Below are 20,178 nucleotides of genomic sequence, written 5' to 3' on the forward strand. Positions count from 1 at the left end.
CGGGTAAACGGCTTTTGAAGCTTCAGGAAATCATTTAAGAACGACGTCTACAAACAATTGAGACGGAACACCAAAACCAACAAATTCATTTAAAGATCTTTTGAATTTTTTTTTATTTCATTAAGAAAAAAGGAAACATACAATCAAATTATTGCGTATAAAAGACAATCACGTAATCTTAATCCACCTACAGTAGAATGTTACTGTTGTATCCGTCATCAACTAGTATGATGCGTCGAGGCGACACTAAAACCATCTACTTTAAGAAAATAAGATTCCAAAATATTAAATCATAGTCTTCTCACTCAACCAGAATCATTTCAAGACTTCAGTCAATGTCGTTGCCAGCAGCACCCGAGATGCCGACCAGCACCTTACATTGACCGAACTCTTCAGCACCCCCCGATACCCCAAAATAACAAATAACAAATAAACAGAACCTCCTCCTCTCTCTGATGTCAGCGACCGTACAGAGTGATGAGGAGGCGTGTTCGGATTAGAGCACCCAGTGTTCACTATTTGTGAGTCAGCGTTCCCGGTTCCTCCTGACCGGACGCCGGCTCTAATTATCTGCCAGCCAACGACCACACGAATTTCATCGTAAACGGCATTGGTGCGACAACAAGGATCCAATTTTATGCAATTCTACAAGAAACAAAATTCAAATTCGACAACGAGAAATCCATCATGATAAAACGAGGCAGAACAAACACACAGTGATTTTGATTGTAGCATGGAGGGGAAAGCAGTAATCTGTGGAGATGATCGACCTGAAGCTAAACACAGCGATCCGTCCACAGATGGCGAGAGAGGTCAAAAGAAACCGCGCATTGCCAATTAGATGAGTCCTTTCGCATGATACACTATTTGAAATATATTTAGTTATATCCCGTTTTATTGTTACAACCAAAACAAATAAAAGAATGAATGTGTGCTGGCACAGTTAAACATTCTTACACAAAAAAATAATAAAACAAAAAATCACTTCTCTTTCTATACTATCTTTATTACTCAGCTGCCACGTGGAGAAGATAAATGTGCAAATATTTCTTCTTCCGCATCACTATTAACGTAAAAAATAGTTAAAGTAACCTTCGTATAATACAATGAAAAAATAAATATTTCTGTGGAAGAGGACACCGGGGACACCTGGCGTTATGCACATGCTGGGTGCAGAAAGAGGAGGGAAGCAACCATGAATGGGTGCAGGTCAGATCCACCGGGGATTACAACAGTAGAACTACAAACGGGATGCAGTGGCTTTTTTACCCCAGAAAATCTATTTGACCCTTTATAAAGAGAAAAAAGAAAAAAAAGACACCCAATTCTGACTGAAAAACTGAATCAGAGCCTAAAGACAGTCAACATCACAGTGAGGGAAGCAGGGGGAGACATCTCTAACATTCACAGGCCAAAGACGTCAAGTTGTGCGACGAGGGCTGTGGTATCTGGAGTGTTGCTGTGGTACTGAGGTTCTGTGTTCTACTGACACTCATTCCTAGTATTGCTCGTGCCCAAACTACACTTTTTTTTGACTGGAGCAAAAAGATATAACGTTGATATGAATGGTATCAGCTCTGAAAACTAAGGCTTGTGGTTATGAGGAAAGTACCAAAGTTAACGTCAGTGACCTCGCGGTGGCACGGCACACGTCGCATGCTGCTCGTCGTGACTTCACGAGTGACCGCCAGCACGGAGAGTTTCTTTAAATGACTCCACACAAAGAAATAGAGAAATAAAACATGAGCACCGTTTTTTTGGCATCTCTGTATCTTTCTTTGGTGACATGGGAGGGGGGGGGGGCGGGAGGAGGAGACAGAGGGGTATAGTGTTTAGCACGAGACTTCAAACTCACGGGAGGAGGAAGAGGAGCAGTGCCGCTTCTTCAAAGCTCCTCCAGCTCCTCAGTAAGGCCGAGGTGAGTTAGTCCAGTTGGAGATTATCCGTGTTGAACAGTGGCTTGTCGACCAGGGAAGGAAACTCCGAGGCAACGCATCATGAGCACCATCAGTCTGAGAGTCGTAAGCAGTGTCGGATAAAAAGAAGGAAACAAAATCATATATATATTTTATATACACTTGTACAAAAAGAAAGAAAAAAAATCCCTGAAGTGTTAACGCATGTTAAACAGTTTTTAAAAATTGAGGCGTGAAAAGGGCCGCCGCGTCAGTGACCCCAGCCCATGAGGTGGCTGACCCGGGCTTTCTCCGTCATGCGGCGTACCCGTCCTGAGCGGGACATGCCCAGGTTGAGGGGGTCCTCCTTCGACCCGTGGCCATCGTCCTCCGACTCGTCCCTGTACAGAACTGTCCTGCGGCCCTGGTTGCGCGTGTTGACCCGCAGAGACTTGCCACGGCCTCTCAGACTGCCCGCTGCTGTCGCCACGGCAACTCCCATCTGCATCCCATCAGTGTTGTCCTCTTCCTCAGGTTCCTCCTCCTCCCCCTCTTCTTCCTCCTCCTCATCCTCTTCTTCTTCTTCCCCCTCCTGTTCCTTCACCTTCACCTCCTCTTCATCCTCTTCCAGCTCTCCCTCATTTTCTTCATGTCCTACATCGACCGGTTGCTGCTGCTCCTCCTCTTCTTCTTCTTCTTCTCCGTCATCTCCTTCTTCCTCCTCCTCCTGCTGCTGCTGCTCCTCTTCATCTTCTTCATCCTCCTCCTCTTCTTCCTCTTCCACCAGCAGCTGCAATCGTGCTCTCTTAGGTCTCTGTGCCGCGTCCTCTCCTCCTTTGTGTCTCCTTTTCCCTGAGGCTGCCACCTTACCCTTAGCCGAGTGGCTTACTGTCAGGCAGGGCGCTTTGCTGTAGTCGTGATCTCCCCCTTCCACGTACTTCTCCATCTCGGACTCAGAGCTGTTCTCGCTGTCCGACGATGACGAGGAAGACGAGGACGATGACGAGGAGGAGGACGAGTCTGACGAGGAGCTGTTGGATCCCGATCCCGATGCCGTCTCCTTATCGTCCACCTTCTCCTCCACCTTTCCTTCCTCTTCTTCTTCCTCCTCCTCCTCCTCCTCGTTGTCAGACGGCGGCGCCTTCCGGCCGCGGCGTCGCCTGGGACCGTTATTCGGATGCACGTTACGCCGCCCTGAAGCAACACAAGAGGACGATGGTTCATTTCGGCACATCAACTTTGAACTCGCATTGAAATGAAAGACACAGAAAGTATTTCTTGTCGTACTTGACTTCTTCACTGGAGTTGCTCGGCTGCGGGTCGCCCGGAGCGGCCCTTGCTTTCCGCTCTCGCTGCTCATCCCTGAACTTGGGGAAGAAGGCTGGACGTCTTCCTCCTCTGCTACACTGCTGCTTTGCTTAGCTACAGCGACAACAGACGGACAATAAGTCAGAATGTTTGAGCACAACCGAAAAATATATATTCATATACACTGGCACCTAGAAACCCATTAAGCCACAGTAGCAAAGTTTCACCTTTATGTGATCTCCGAGAACGAATCTTCGTTGAGGGCTGTGATTTTTTGGTCTTCGGCACCTTCCCTGACTTGTGCTTCCCTTTACGGCTGGACATATGGAGGGAGAAGAAGCAGCGTTATAGAAAAGCAGGGTGCCTGCAGCTTTCACCAGATTAAATGTAAGGCTTTGAAACAGCTTTTTTTTTATATCCAGACTTTCTAAATCTGAAAGGTAAGCATAAAACAGGCCTCGAGTTTAGAGCAGCACATTTGAGATATTCTTAGCAGACACGCTGCGCACACCGGAATGACAAAGATAATTTGATAACAAGGAGTTTCGAGTGACAGGTTTCTCAATAATCACCTGGGGGAGGGACTGTTGGGCGGGGAGTTGCCACCGTTGTGCATTCTGTTCCTGTAGCTGAGTCTCTGGAGAGCCCGCCGTTCATTCTGAATGGCCGATTTGTGGTCGGAGATGATGGAGATGATGTTTTTTTCAAAGAAGGCCGACAAGCTGAGGGTCATAGTGTAGATCTAGACACAAAAAAACAAGAAGGTCAAGAGTGAATCTACCAGACTACCACTTAGTCAGACTTCACGCACGTGTAGTTGCAGCGTTTTTCCCAATCCCAGTGATGCTCCTTCACCTGTGATTTCTTGTTCGGCGTGTATGCTTTGGAGTTGATGAAAATGAGGCGGACGTCTTTGGCAAACTGCATCGGGCTTTCATAATTCCCTGCTACCAGCGTCTCTGACACTGTAGACAGATCCATGGGAGTGTCGATGATGTTTCTATAGTCCTGCACAAAACAAGGTGGAGTACAAACGTTAATGAGGTTAATTGTAAATTGACTTCTGCATTTCATTATTCACCTTCGGCATGCATTACTCATGTTATTTAAAAGTTGTTTTACCGGATACGCAAAGAGGTCCACCGACCGCCTGAACGGCTCGGAATCTGGCGAGACAATCATTCGGCGCACGAGCTCTTTGCATTGACCGTGCCAGAATTTCACATCCAAAACCAGACCACGCTTCTTGGAATCCGGGTTGGCTCCCTGGCAGAGAGAAGAATAAATAACTAAGACTGGAGCTACTGCCGATGATTCAAGTCTCTGGTGTGACACCGGACTCTGGTCCCTCATACCCAATGTCCTGCAGACGTGCCCGGGGTGTCAGAGTCCACATCCAGCGCAGCCTGCAGAGGGACACAGGTACAATTAACTACTTGCATCAAAAACACTAATCTAATGAAAACATATGTTTTACCATAATATAGTTAAAAAAACAGCACCAACAATTCTCACCTCAGCTTCTTCACTGCTGACCTCAGACTTCAGTTTGTGATACAGATCCAAGATGTCTGTGCAACTCTGGTCGCTGAAGGAGACAGAGTCAAACATCAGACACAAGTGTCGGAGTATTCACGATTGTTACCCAGAATCCTTGAGGTGGCGGTTACATGAACTATGACATGTCCTACCCGATGTAGTGCAGGAGAACATCCGTCACCACCTTCGCCGTCGCTACAATGGGGCTCTGGGGTTCGTTGAAGGTGCGGGCGTTGTGCTCGATGTAGCGCACCTCCCACATCAACGCAGAGATCCGCCTGCAGCAGAGGAGAAGATCTGCACTTCGAGCTCAAATGTCGACGCGCTGGCATCCGCACTTTGAATCTCCGGTGAAGATGGAATGTGGGTGCTTATGGGCGCTGCTCACCTGTAGAAGCGGTTCTCCAGTCGTTTGCGGACGGTGCCGAGGTCAGTGAGATAAGACACCGCCGTGCAGTACAGAGGGTAGTCCCGCAGATTCACCGGTGACGCGAATGCCTTTGCTACCTCTGTGGGCAAACGGGAACGAGATCAGACATGGCCGCCACGTATACGATCAGACTCCCCCCCGCCCCAACAAACAAACAAACAAACAGTCCTCGTCCTTTGGTGGCCTACCCAGTGTAAGAAGCTGATCGATGCCGTGGAGGACTCGCTCACAGTCGTCATCTCGTGTGTGATCGCCCCATTCTCCCTCCTGAGGCGTGTAGAGCAGAGCCGTTAGCTCCTCCTCCGCCACATCCACGCCATCACCGACCTGTTCAGGCAACGCAGCTGATGGAGACAGATACAAAAAGTATTTAGTTAATTGCTCTAAACTAAAATGACATATATTCAATAGCCACACAAGTCTAATAAAATAGTTGTATTCTTCTAAAATGTTTTCTGAATCCCTGATTCACAACCATAATGTAGCCAGAATCCTGCCGATGAGTTAACTTCTAAATCAGTTTATGAAAAGCAATGTATCAGAATTTAATTAATTGTTGACATTAATATATTTTCCAGTTTGAATGGTAACGGTAAATCATACAGTATGTATGTTTATTTGTATTTGTATGGTGAACAATCGTGTATAAACTTGGAAACTGTGCCTGTAATCCAGTGGTTCTCAAACTGTGAGGCGCCGAGGTATTACAGGTGGGGCGCGGGGGGAAGAGCGGAGAACTTCACATATTACAAAAGTATGTGTGAATGTTTACGTTATGTTCACGGCGTTAACAGGACGTCCGAGCTCCTTCACATGTAGCTCAGTAGTGTGCACAACCAAGAGACATTTAGCAGGAGGGAAAAGAAAAGGCGCTGCAGATGAGGGAGACCAGCCTGTGTTTTATGTCTGACAACTCTGCAGCTTCCTCCGCTGCAGACCAGATCAGGTGTCACAGAAGCTGAAGATGTGGGTCGGGAGATTTAATCAAGAGAATATTGATTCCTTTGAGAATCTGAGTGAATTCGAACCAATACTGATGCGACTTGATGGCTAATTTTGATGACTAATTTTGTTTTGCACGTTATTGTTTTGAAAAAATATTTTGTGTAAAACTGACAATTATTTGAACTTGTTTTGTTTTTCACAGGTTGCACTTATTGTTATTATCTTGAAAAAATATCCAATGCCAAACATGTTAATTGCAGCCACAATAAGCTATTTGCCAAATATTAGTTCTTTTTTGCACAACTTTATTTGCATTGCTCTAACAAAGTGATTGCACTTTTTATTTTTGTCTGATGGAGTAATCTGGTTCAATTAAAAGTGATTGCAATTTTCTTTATTCTATTATTTGAAAAAGCACATTTGCAGGAGTCACAAGAAGTTGTTATTTCAATAAAAATTGAAATTTAGTTACAATTTTGTTGGGGCACAAACATTTTTCTTCTGCACGACAGAAAACGTTTGAGAACCACAGCTGTAATCTAACAAACCATCACATTAAAGATTGCATCGGTTAATAACTTAATGGACTCATCACATTAAAAACACCACCGACCTTCCTCAGGAATAGGCTCCATGTCCCAGGGACTCATTTTCTCCCGCTCTCCATTATCCCACCTGATGAAACAAGAAAGGAAAAGACAATAGTTAACACTGAAGTCACACTGTATGCAGGATTACAGTCGGTTATTGTATTTAACTGGAATGAACCGTGACATCAACTCAGCAAAGAACATCAACTGAGAGCACTGTGGATACTCTGAAGAAACACACACGCACTTTACTGCAAAGCACTGAAACAGGCTGTCGGGGTACTCTGGCTGCAGAGGCTCCTGGTCCTCCACGGAGCCGAACCACCAGGCGTCATCAATGATGCTGCGGAACCTCATACCTGAAGAGAGCAGGGCGAAGACGGGATCAAACAAGAGAAGGACACGATCAACAACAACGAACGATCCGTTTCTCCTGAAACAATGTAGTCCCTGGCTGGTTTTAATACATTAAACCCCTCTCAGACATTTTATTTAAAGAATCAGCGTTTGCCATCAGACAGAAGCTTTAGAGCCACACAGGCTGGATCGATCATGATAAACAACCGTTTTATTCCTCAGTCTATCAAACTAATAAAATCAGAGTTCGGGTTCTACGTCGGCCTCAGTGGACCTGGGTCGAACACTAAAAGAAGCGACTGAATTTACAGCACTTGTGATGTCTGATGTGTTGAATGTTTGCAGTGTGGTTTTGCTGTTTGGTTAAATGTCATGTCTCTTGTGTTTATGTCGAGCGGTGTACTTTGGAAAATATCCTGATAATAAGTAAGTAATCAAGAGTAAAAAATCATGAGTGGTAAACACATCACTTCAAAACACTCACCTGGCTGCCAGTTGTGCTCTTTAGCCTCGTTGTAAAACTGCTGCAGTACCAGAAAATCTATGACATCAGGCATGTCATGGTACCTTTAGAGTGTGGGAATGAAAAATGAAATGAAATGCACATGCTTCAACAATTATTCTCTTGGACCATTTATACTGCATGTGAACACTTACTTTAATGAGAAAGACTCATTGGTCATCTTCCCCGAGACTGGGTCCAAGAAAGCCAGTTTTAGGCAGCAGAGGGTGGGAGGTCCCACTTCATATTTGATTCCAACCACCTTCACAGATTCCTGGTCCTGAAGGAGTCAGAAGAAAATACACAAACGGTGAGACGATGACGACTGGGACTGTTGAATATCTGTGTTTGAGCTGAATGTCTGAATGTCTTAAGCCCATGGTAATTCATCCAATAGTTGTAGTTCATTCAGTCTGGACCAAAGTGGTGGATTGACTGATCAGTAGAGCCATGCTGTAGCATGGGGGAAGACCACTGATGCTAACAGACGCCGCCCAATTTATTTGACATACTGCCATATTGTGATATGTGACTTGTTGGACCATGTTGTGTTAAGGAAATCCAAAAGACTGCTGTATATAAATATGTTCAAGTCTTTACTCATACAGAGTTGAACTATGATCACCTGTAACAAATGGTGGAAGTGCGACAGAGGATTGTGGAGGAAAGAATTTCAGCAGACAATTTGTGAACCTGGAAAGTGGGCCTGACCATAAGATTACGACTTTCAGAAAATTGCCTACTGTTAGCAAACTCTTCGTAACAGCTTGTCTAATTGAGCATGCGAGGGCCTCGACACAACACTGCCCATTAAATAAAACTGTGCCTCACCCTGAGGTCGAGTCGGTTCCACGGCTGTTTCTGAGGGTTGATGCTGTAGGCCTTGGCCCTGTGCACGGCCCGGACGTAGGCCTGATGGCCTTGTTTGAAGTAGATGAGCTGGAGGACAGGAGAGTAATGATCAAAATACAAGTAATACAATGTATTTTTTTCCGGTTTGATTCGAATGTGACACTCCTTACCTCGTCTCCCATTTGAGGAACAAAGGGAGAGCGGTGTGGGACGGTCTCCATTATCCATGACGGTGGAAGCCACTCCTCTGCATCGAGTCCAGCCAGAGAGGATGTGGGTTTCTAGGTATGTGCAATTACAACAAAATGTTCAACGTCCAGAATGTCTCCTGTACTGTGTGGTGGAGATACTCACTGTGAGTAAAGGAGCTGCTCGCGTACCTGTTTGGTCTCCTTCGGCTTCTTCCTCTTCTCATTGTCCCTCTTCTTGGCCTCCTTTGCCTTGCCATCACCGTCTTCTTCCTCCTCATCCTCCTCAGAGCTGCTGTAACCTTTGGGCTGTGCAGGCCTCCTGGTTGCTCTCTTTGGTGGCTGCAGGTTGATCCCAGCATCGGCAGTCCAATCAGAATATTCACTGGAGGAGCCGCTGTGAACGAAAGCAGTGTGGGGGGGGGGGGGTTAGTTAGGCGATTGTAACTACATCTTGAAAACACTGCTCAGTTCAGGAGATTTACCTGGAGGTGCTCTCGCTCTGCCACTGAGCTTCACCATCAGAGGAGGCTGCGCTTTGCTCCACCTGCGCTGCTGCCTGTCAACAAAAAGACAAAAAAGCTCCATGACTATTACGAGCGCTAGTAAACAGACATCGCTCCACGATGCCGTGTCTCGTTTGGAAGCGTAGGGCAGAAAGGCGGAGCGTACATTTCCATCACTGTCGGAGTCCAACTGGCTGGCAGAGTTACGTCGGGTGCTGGAATTTCGACTCCTGGTCCCAACACGGCGCACTTGAGCCGAGCGGGTCTCGTAGGCGTGGAGCTGCTGCTTTTTCTTGGTCGGTCGCAGGGAGCGCCGTGAGCGCAGGCGCGAAGTCTGCAGATCGCTCTACAAAGTGCGAAAGTTCGTCGGAATATAATAAGATCAGGAATTAATTGGCATATATGAATGCATAAATATATATATATATATATATGTAGTATTTTTGTTGTTGTATTAATCCTGACACAACTGTGAAGTGAAGCGCAGCATACCTTTGGTGTGCAGGCTACGGGTTTCTTCCTCCTCTCGGCATTGTAGAGAGAACATTCCATGTCACCTTTGGCTCGTCTGCACTGCTCCACAACTCTGACGAAAAATAATAACTTCCATCGTGAAATGAACAACGACAACAAAACATTTTGGTTTGAAAATCTAAAACCGACCTGCTGCAATGTCCTTACTTCTAATTATCTCTGGCTCACCTGGATATGCCACGTGGCACTTCATTGACCATCACTCGGTGGCTCCAGGCCAGCAGGTCCCTCTCGGTGGCCACTTGACTCCGCAGTGCATTATGCTGCATCTGCCACAGCCCGCCCATCTGCCCACTTCTGTGTGTTTCAGCAGCCGGAGAGGAGACCTCCAACTCGGCTTCATCACCTGCTGAAAGGAGAACGGTTTGTTATGACGATTCCTTACTTGGCGAATATGCCGTTTTGGCAATAGAAGTAAACGGCAGGAAAAAATCCCACTGAAACACACCTTCTACGTCTGGAGCCGGCTCCTCTGCGATCTGACGCCCGTCCTGCTCATTCTGCAACTGTCTGATGAGGTCGTCCAACAGGCTTTCTCTGTTTTCTGCCGTTTGCTGGCCAAGTACCTGCTCAACCAACTCTCCTTCACCTACGCGGCAAAAAGGCCGATCTTGGGTCAAACTGACAGTTCTACTTACAATACATACTATGCAATTACAAGGCAAGCATTCCGAGTGGTATGCGTAATGAATAAGCAGGTTTTACTGTTAGCCATGTATCCGAGCTGGGGTACTAGCTGATCCTCCTTGCAGTTCTCTCTTCCTGGCACCAGGCGCTGGTAGTGAGTAGGGTGAGGATTTCCATCAATATCCACCAGGAATGGTGGAGGCATGAGGTGTGGGGCTTGCTGCGTCTGCTCGTCCAGCACGTAGTTATTAGAGTCACGAATAAGAGGCCGGTAGTCCGTGTGGAAGAACATCTGGTCAGGAATCTGGAGAGAAGAAAGAGAACGAATAAACTCTGGCTAGCTCCTTCCTCTTCAAGGCAGAGTAGGACACAGATGAAGTGACAAGAGAGCATCTTTATGGTTATTAGGAGTCAGGACGACAATATTTCAGATCCTCATTGACACTCAGATTTTATGATTCAAGAGCAGTATGTGTAACCTCAAATCCAACGTGATGTTGAACTGATTTCTTTACCTTAAATATGTTTTTGAACCGCTTTGTGTCCTTACCTTCTCGTATGGTCTGCTGCAGCCGAAGCCAAAGATGAGCAAATGGCCGTGAGAGTCAGTGCAGGCAAAATGCTGCCCATCAGCGGAGAACTTGCAGTCAAAGATAGCACTGTGGCCCTGCCCTTCAATCTGGAAGCAAGCATTTAAGTATGAACTCGATGCTAGCATAGAGAGAACACTACTGATGGGGGATCATTGTTGATAAACTACCATGTTGAAGAAGTTGCGGATCTTGGCTCCTTTGGTCAGGTCCCACATGTAAATGTTGCCATCATGGCCGGCAGACAGCATGATGCGGGAGTCGAATGGGTGAGCCTCCAGCACAAACACCTCGTCATCGTGTCCCTTGAACAGAAGGAGCATCGCGTGGCCGGAAGTTCATAAAACAGAAATGTCGTAAATTTTTGCACAGCAGAAGATAAACAGCTTCAGCCACTCACGGATAAAACATGCAGCAGCTGTCCAGTGGTTGTGCTCCACACTTTGAGCAGGTAGTTAGACACTGCCGTGATGACGGTGCTGTCTGCACGGTCCCAGGCCACCATGGTCACCACCAGCTTGGTTTTATCGTCCCCATTGGCGACAGTAGTTCTGGAGGAAAACATCCCATCAGGCATGAATCACTAAGCGGTTCCCAGAGACAGGTGAGGGACAATCAAACGCTGTCATGTTGTTCACTCTCTTACCCAGGCAGCCTGGCAGCAATGTCTAAAGTGACGCTCTTCCACTCTTGTTGCTGGTAACGCCAGATCCTGGCCGTGCCGTCGCGACTGCCACTCACAAACCTTAGGCTGGACACGTACACAGTGTCAGAGGCTCGAAAACCAAGCGGGAAAAAACAGTTTGAAGCCGATGATCTCAGCGAGCACACTCACCTGTCACTGTTATTGCTAAACTGGACGACAACAACTTTATCCTGAAACAGGAAGCGGAGACATGTATTCAGTTTACAGACAGATCTTGTTTCAATGAAGGTGAACAGAGTGGAACCAGAAGGATGCAGCCACAGTGTTTTGGTTCTTACCGTGTGTGCATCCATCTCAGAGACCTTCACAGGAGTCTCAGCACCAAGGTAGTAGACTCTGATCAAATGGTCAGTGCCACCCGTGGCCATGAACATACCCCCTATTAACAGTAAAGAAAGAATTAAATGACATGAATATATTCAGTCTACAACAATATCCTTATATCAAGAAGCACTACTTATATGTAAGGTTATTAAAACGGAACTATGAAATATTTCCCATTTTGCAAAGAGGAAATCATTCATGAAAAACTAGAATGGGCACTCGGTAGAGCGCATACCTTCGCATATCACAAGATTGGGCATTGAATTATGAACATGTTGGCATTATTTACATGCCAATTGGATACAAATTGACCGTGCTATGGTAAAAAGAAGATTTTGACCCGATTGATCCCAAAATCTAATCAAATGGTCCCCGGATAATAAACCAATCATCCCACCAAATTTCATGCGATTCGGTTAAAAACTTTTTTTGTCATGCGAGGAACACGCATACAAATAAATAAATAAATACACGGCGATCAAAACATAACCTTACGCATTTTCAATGCAAAGGTAAAAAAAGGATTACAAATAAAAAGATTAAAATACGCACTAATTCTTTAGTTACCAGCGGACAGGAAAACTTACCACTGCTAAAGGAGGAAGTGGAGACTTGTACTCCTGGACGCGACCGCTCAACAAACTTGACGGGTTGATCACTGAGAAAAGAGAATAGAAACACAACCGCTAGAATTTTGTTTCTATTGAAACTGACATCTGATAGAGCTAGAAATGGTAGAGCTACAACAACACAAAATAATGCTTTAAAAACTCTTTAAATCACTCACTGGAATTTCATGCTGAGCGAGTGCCACTTCCAGAAACACACCATGCCGTCTGCCCCGGTGGAGGCCAGGTACCTTGTTGTCCCTTTGATGGCAGGACAAAACTAAAAGAGGGACAGAAAGTGAGTGTTGGCTGGTCAAAAGCAAGGAGTTTTTCTGAAGTGGAAACCTCATAGTTTAATCCCAGATTTGTTTGCATTATTGATTTAAAATGCACCAATCTCACCTGCATGGATGTGATGGAGGCCCCGTGGGCCTGCAGAACAGTGATGGGTGCACAGGTACGCAGGCACCACACTCTGATGGATTTGTCGCAGCTTGCCGAGGCAATGAGGGTGTTCTCATGGTTGACGGCCATGTCGCAGATCTCCGCTGAGTGGCCGCGGAGTGTTGCCAGGAGACGGCCGTCATCTGTGGCCCAGATTTTCACCAGGCAGTCATCAGAACCCTAAATCACATAGGACATTGGGGATAAGTAATTTAGACTGTTTCATCGGGAACTTGCTCCATCTGAAGAGCATCCGTCGTCACTTAAACGGTTTACATGCAGGAGTTATGGTTTTAATAAAGTGAATCGTGAAACTAGTTTATATCTGACAAAACATACACTGCAAACTATTCCAGTGGGATATATTTATTCTTTCCATGAGAGATTGCTTCTCTAAATCTCCCCGGTGTGTTGGTCCTTATGTGGAAACATCATCATAAATCTGGTCTGCCTACAATTCGGCTGAACCTGTGCTCATTTTGACAGTTATCAGATCCAAATTATAATGCTGCCACGTTTTTTAAACCCCAGCAAGTTCTGGTTCGGGGCGGCTTTAGCTCAGTGGGGTAAGAGGGCCGTCCTGCAACCGCAGGGTTGTGGGTTCGATCCCCGCTCTCCCCATTAGTTGCAAGTCGAAGTGTCCTTGAGCAAGGCACTGAACCCCCAGTTGCTTCCCGGGCGCATCACTGCAGCCCACTGCTCCTTAATAACTAAGGATGGGTTAAATGCAGAGAACTAATTTCCCCTTGGGGATTAATAAAAGTGTATATTCTATTCCTCTGAGCCTGTTCTTAACCGCAGCTAAGCCCCTCAGATTGCAGAAGGACACAGCAGCAGCCCCGAGGTGTTGTGCTTTAAATAGTAAATGGGTAAAAGACAAAAGAAAAGATGTTGTGTTCGCAAACATCCTTTAGTTGGCTAACCGTGTCACCTGTCTAGCGATGCACAAATCTGAAGAACCACCTGAAATGTATTTCTGAAAAACGATTCTAAAAACGAATGTGTCCCATTAATGCGTTTTCTGATAAATATGAACTTAAGATCTAGAATTTTCTACCTACGTACTTCAATCCTGCAAATAGTTTGCCAAAGAGTGACTCAGCAGATGGAAGCACAACAACTGGTGAAAATCTACAAATAGAGTTCTGTTGGAATAATCATCTGAAGCATAAATCATCACTCACCGTAAAAATCCTACGGCCGGTGCGGTCAAAGGCTACACAGTAGACTGAAGAAAGGTGGCCAAGGATACGTTTGTGTATCTTCATATGTTGGTAGGAGGAAGACGGCAGGGCCTGGTTGAACCGAGCTGTGCCTGTGGCCTGGCGAGCACCCAAGATGGCCACTTGATAAGAAGACAGACGACAACGATGAGTGGAAGCAACAGAATAAAGCAGATTTAATGGCATTGGTCTATGGGCTTATGTTATGTGTATATATATATATATATATATATTAAAAGTGTCACACACCAACACTGGGAGGATCTCCATTGATGACTGGAGGTTCTGGTGGGCGGCCTCGGTGAAGTGCAGCAACAGCTGAGCCACTGCATACTTTATGGCTACAACCTAAAGTACACAGGTAATGAATTAAAAAAGCATCTTGGGGAAAGTGAATGATCACTAATACAGCTCTATAACCAACAAACAACACAAAAACAACTTAAGTAACTATGGTGGATAGGAGGGAAGTGCTTACTTTTGGTAGTACGAAGCAAGGACTGTCTCCCAAGCCCCAGAAGTGTTTGAACTCCAGGAACACTCGGTGGGATCTCCTTCTCGATGAGCGGGCCGACACGCTGACAAACACGGAGCAGATAGTCTGCAGGAATGTGCTGGTTCAAAATCACCTGCAGAAGTCACAGACTGCAATTAATAACAATAACAAGTAATACAATGATACATACAATATATCAGTCACATTTATTAACAAACACTAAAATATTATCATCTGTTCCTTTTTTTAAAGTGCTACAACAAACACTTTGTTTGTCTTCAAGGACCAATTTAAAGATCTGTTACCCTTTGTACACATCGGCGGACATGTAAATCTACACCAAAATATCATCAATGAGATAATATGGTAAAATATGTTGACCAAACCAACTCATGTGTTTAGCTCCATTTAAAACTCACATTGAGTTCCCTTAAATAAATTATAATTGTGTACATGACTGCTAAACATCATTTAATTAAAAAAATGTTTTTACACTTCACTAAGCCTCTGGTTGGTTCACATGTAACACTTATATGTCGACTCTCTTGGTGTTCAAACCCAAATGATTCTTGTTAATAAATTGTTAATTATTTCCTATAATTATATTACTTATGAGACTGGAACCCAACATCCTCAAATACACAATGCGAGACCGTTTAGACTTCTTGTAATTCTAGTTAATCACGCTATAAGCGGACATGCTTTATGCAACACAAAGTTTCGAAAATTCGATGACGCAAATCAAACACATAAATCTATCAACTTCCTCAAAAATTACCTTACTTATTGTATTCTCTTCCTGCCCATAATTGTCGCATGGTTTTGTAATGCAGGAAGTTGAAAAACATTGACGAAGGAGGGAGAGGGAAAGAAGGAGGAGGTGCAGAGACGCTCACAGCGAATAACAAGCGTCTCTGACGAATATTACAACTGTGATTTCATTGGCTCCGACGGACGACTGGCGGCTCTCTGGATCTGGCTCAGCCAATCACGCGCTTCCCTCGTCTCTATTCCCCTCCTACTAGCCCACACAAAACCATAGCCTATATATAGTTATTTACCAACGGGCCTGTACTAATGTAAATGTTTAAATGTGTTCAAATAAACATAAACATATAACATCCGCGTCTTTTCAGGGTGGTTAATTTAATGAAAAATAATAACATCACTTCAGAGATAATTGTCGATTAACGTAAAGGTTATGCGCTTCATTTGATTAAATGGTTAATTACGACAATTCAAACTCACCCAGTCTTGGAAGGTCCGTTTGTATTTCTTTCCGTCCCAACTACATCGTTGAGGGACCAACTAAAGTTAAAAGATAAGCGGTTAGCGACAAAACTGGCAGTCCGTTCACGGCTCGGCAACACGCTTCTTTAACCGACACCAGAAAAGAATATATTGAATAGTTGCCCGAAAAGCGGGAAGATATGAGCAATACGGAAACCACCCATGTCAATAAATAGAGAAAGGTCCAGCTGAACCTACCTCATACTCCTGCAGCTCCTCGATCAGAACCTAACAACAGACACACGGCGCGCGTTAGCGGCGACCAATGGCTACTTATTCAACGGCCACTCTCTTCCAACGATTCGAGTCAACGTCTTATTGTGTATCGTTACCTGCGATGCCTTCTTACAGGGCCCGGACTGTAGAAACCTGGCGATGAGGTAATACAGTTCTGAAAAGGAACAGAAGTGCGTTAGCTGGATTAGCTTGTGTTGCTACTGAGCCGAGCTAAGGCTAACATTAGCTAGCTCCGGGTTGCATTTTGGTCACTTAGCGCGTTAGCAGGCGCACAACTGCAAACTGTGGGGATGCAATATGTTTCGTATCGACCCAGATGGACGCCCGGCACTCACCAGCTTCGGTTCGTGAACACCGTTCTCTTGCCATCGCTTGATGAGACGGGCGACATGAAGACGAACTGGTGTTTTAGCTCGCTCGTTAGCCGCCGGCTAGCTAACAGTAGCTAGGTGTGTGTAGCTAAAACAGGCTTGTGAATGGCCTCCTCCTTTCTCGAGTTGTTCCCTGACCACCTGGTGCTTTGTGTTAGCGCCCTCCAGTGAAAATGGGTGATATTGGTTAGTTCTTTTTTTAATCCAAAATTAATATATGCTTTAATGCACAACTCTCTGTCCAACAATTTAAGGAAAAAGAAATTAAGAACAGCCTTTCTTTATTTAATGGCCAGAAATATATTTTATATTTTGAATGCTTTATGTTTTTTTAGGTGAGGTAAAATAGGTTTCCATATTTCTAATAAACATTTTGATGATATTTTTTAACAGATAATAGGGACGTATTTAGATACCACCTCTCTAGAAATAACATCTAGGTTTAATTTTGGAAGAGGCCTCCTTGACCTGAATAGTACCAAAGCAAAGGTATATTCTAAAGTTGTGAATCATAAATGTCCAAATTGACCAACACGAGGGCTGCAACATTTCCAGTAGATTTATTTTGGAGAGTGGGCCTTTATTATTATGAATGGGGAATTATGGATGTTCTAGATTAGATAAAATTGGCATTCTAAGAAAATGGTGCAGTGCATTCATGATTCTAATAACATTTTAGTGTTTTTGCTCATTGTCAAAGTTTCAGATGTAGTTTTGACAAAACAGATTTATAACAGAAACCATGCTTATTATTTTCTATACTTGAAAAGTTCAAAACAAATTAGTCATGTTGATGTACGTAATGCTACAGAACAACTAAAAACAATCAAATTAACTACTTTGACACTGACTTTTTTTCACAGGCATTGATTTGCTGAAATAAAAACATAGAAATCATGAGAACATGTCTGAGTCTCAACAAAATGTCACTTGTTATTTGGAAAGCTGAAGGTAAATGTCCCATGATTTATGCTTTTCTGTCTGACACCCAAAGAAAAAACTGAAAAAGGCATCATCTTCTCTATTTCTACCACTGGCCAACAAAAGAAGCGCATGATGGACGTGAAGTCCATCACCTCCTGGCATTACAACTGCAGGGCAGATTGATTGTTATTGATTTTGTGAGTTGTTGTTGTTGTATACACATTCACCATGGGCAGTACATGTTTACTTTGTCCCAATATGAACTTTATGTGTGTGTGATTTGATGATTATGCTTGTCATACGAAATAGGATCTATGTAGTTCAAGCTTGGATGTGTTGTTGTTACGTGTCTGAGTTTGCAAGTTTCACATGTTTTGTGATGAAGGTCTCAGTCGTGCCATACAACCGTTACCTGTACATGAACTTTTAAGCTAAGATGTAACGAATTGCTTCTTTGAACAGTGAAAGATTGATATATCTTTTGATCGTAAAAGGGCACTCAATTTTCAGGATCACTGAGCCTGTGCAAACAGTTGTGTAGTGAAAGAATCTTGCTCAGGGTCTTGCTAAAAACACTGAAGTTGCATCATGGGTATAGGATCCATTACTTTTGGAGATTGATGCACACCAAAAAGTCTGAATATCTTGCCCTCTGCTCAATCAATTTTGAATTTGAATTCTTTCCACCGTGATAGAACATTCTTCATGAAATTAATTCTCGGAGAGTGATTAAATCTGTATCTCGGTAATCTACGGTTAGTATTAATTTCCAAGACACTTTTGCATGGTGTGATACTTACCGTTTTGTGTCTCTTAATGTATAATGATAACAAAAGTGTTTTCCTGCAGAAAAAAAACACTGAGCCTCTAGTGTTGTGTCTATAAGCTTGAAATGTTGATGGACAGTTTGACTGCACATATCTATAATAAAACAAAACTCAAAATACAAGATCAATCAGATCATTGTTGCTGCTGTTTACATTCCTCCTGCTGCTATCCCAAAGTACTATTGTTTGTATTTCGTTTGTTATGCAGTATTATGTTTCACATCCCTGTTTTGCATATTGACAATACATGTTCCTTAAAGCTGTGCAGCTATTTTGAAGCCTTGACACACAACAAATGCATTTAACCTGTCTACTAAATTACAGCATGTCGGAGTTGCCATTCAGGCGTCACATTTGATATTCCATTAAGTATTTGTAGGATGTCAACGAACCAAAGTCGGTCACCACTGACTGCACCTTGTGGCAGCAATGGAGGAATCAAAGAAACAAGGCGTGAGCCTCCCTGTAATGGGATATATTCATGGTGGTCAAGTGTTTATCCTGAGAGATGTGAGCTTTTTCAGTTGGTGGATGTAAACAAAAAGTTCAGGTTAATGGCATGAGGAAGCTCACATGCTGAAAGCTGACATTTACAACCAACTACTGTGATTACCTTCGCATTGAAAATGCGGAAGGTTATGTTTTGATCGCCGTGTATTTATTTATTTATTTGTATGCGTGTTATTCGCAAAACTCAAAAAGTATTGAACCGAATCGCATGAGATTTGGTGGGATGATTGGTTATTATCCGGGGACCATTTGATTAGATTTTGGGATCAATCGGGTCCAAGGTCATGGAAAGGTCAACATCTTTTTTTTACCATAGCAAGATACATTTTTGTCCAATTGGCATGCAACTAATGCCAAAATGTTCATAATTCAATGGCCAATCTTGTGATATGCGAAGGTATGCGCTCTACCGAGTGCCCGTTCTAGTTTATTACATGTTTTGGGCACTTGAACATTACCATTATATGCTACTTCATACACTACATTTCAGAGGGAAAGGGAAATGTGTTAGTTTGTACTTCCCTACATGTATGTCACAGTCACAGTGTGGTTACTTTGCAGATTAATATTTGTATCTACAACATAATACATTAATTTATCAATTATAAGGCATCAATATGGATTAAACCACTCAATATACCCAATTTATAAAGTAAAAATTAGCTCTATGACCTCGACCAGTTACAGCACTAATGTGCTATATAATATGTAATGTGATATGTCATATAACGTTCAATAAGAGCCATATGTCTACATCGGTCTATCCTACATTTTGCTTATACATCTTCTGAAAAAGTAAGACACTTACGTTTGGGTATTGCAACTTGAGTTATTAACCATAAGAAACCCACAAAGTCCCATGTTTGTCTTTTTTAGGGGGGAATGGGGAACTTTAGAGGGAGATAGCGGGTCAACAGTATATATGCCACATGATGTACATGATCCTGAAGCTGCAGACCGGAATATTAAGTAGAGCAGGTCAGTGATGAGTGTCAAGTTGTATGTCATTTATTTGTTCATGTATGATTGAAGCAATTCTTGGGGTTAATACCATTTCAAAATACCACATTATGCTGGTATTTGGTATTGAAACTGCGTGGGATAATCATAAAGGGTGCATATCTGTAAAGAGGACACTTGTGGGTGCCCAACTATATCCCATATTAATAAACATATCTTAAGATCAGAGGACCCATTTGAAGATACGTAAGAAGCCTATCTGATACATGACACCAACAGGTTCCCTGAGTGCAGCTTCTGACAGACAGTCATGCCTCGGGCCTCAGAAGGCTCTGTACTCCCAGCGCTGATTTCCACGGGTCGACAGAAGGCGGGCGCTCCAGTGTTTGCCGACT

General features: G+C 43.9%; 1 protein-coding gene across 2 annotated transcripts; it reads right to left on the bottom strand.

The window, feature by feature from the left end:
- Positions 1–95: 95 nt before the first annotated feature.
- brwd3 (bromodomain and WD repeat domain containing 3) lies at positions 96–18,456 on the bottom strand. 2 transcript variants are annotated; one of them, XM_056408354.1, is made up of 40 exons: positions 16,527–18,456; positions 16,287–16,345; positions 16,153–16,182; positions 15,913–15,972; positions 14,647–14,797; positions 14,418–14,516; positions 14,130–14,290; positions 12,904–13,125; positions 12,681–12,781; positions 12,481–12,551; positions 11,848–11,948; positions 11,699–11,739; positions 11,510–11,614; positions 11,264–11,414; positions 11,034–11,168; positions 10,824–10,952; positions 10,352–10,577; positions 10,095–10,235; positions 9,815–9,992; positions 9,605–9,698; positions 9,279–9,458; positions 9,092–9,165; positions 8,799–9,003; positions 8,589–8,699; positions 8,398–8,505; positions 7,722–7,846; positions 7,549–7,631; positions 6,955–7,066; positions 6,731–6,792; positions 5,361–5,516; positions 5,131–5,251; positions 4,895–5,020; positions 4,719–4,791; positions 4,559–4,609; positions 4,326–4,469; positions 4,059–4,211; positions 3,776–3,945; positions 3,431–3,519; positions 3,183–3,317; positions 96–3,089 (listed from the first exon to the last, which is right to left on the bottom strand). In XM_056408354.1, exons 1-40 carry the CDS (start codon positions 16,558–16,560, stop codon positions 2,167–2,169), a joined length of 5,490 nt encoding a protein of 1,829 aa, XP_056264329.1. In that variant the 5' UTR covers positions 16,561–18,456; the 3' UTR covers positions 96–2,166. The 2 variants fall into 2 exon arrangements, with proteins under 2 accessions (XP_056264329.1, XP_056264323.1); XM_056408348.1 differs by having other exon boundaries at positions 9,815–9,995.
- Positions 18,457–20,178: the final 1,722 nt, after the last annotated feature.

This window comes from Pseudoliparis swirei, chromosome 3 (genome assembly GCF_029220125.1).
Source record: "Pseudoliparis swirei isolate HS2019 ecotype Mariana Trench chromosome 3, NWPU_hadal_v1, whole genome shotgun sequence".
In the NCBI taxonomy this organism is placed as follows: Eukaryota; Metazoa; Chordata; class Actinopteri; order Perciformes; family Liparidae; genus Pseudoliparis; species Pseudoliparis swirei.

Coding starts and splice junctions, on each gene's coding strand:
- brwd3 (XM_056408348.1), bottom strand. CDS start 16,560: ATGGCAAGAGAACGGTGTTCACGAACCGAAGCTG. Junction 11,949..12,480: donor CACTTCCTCCTTTAGCAGTG/GTAAGTTTTCCT, acceptor TACTGTTAATAG/GGGGTATGTTCATGGCCACG. Junction 9,699..9,814: donor GTGCCACGTGGCATATCCAG/GTGAGCCAGAGA, acceptor ATTTTTCGTCAG/AGTTGTGGAGCAGTGCAGAC.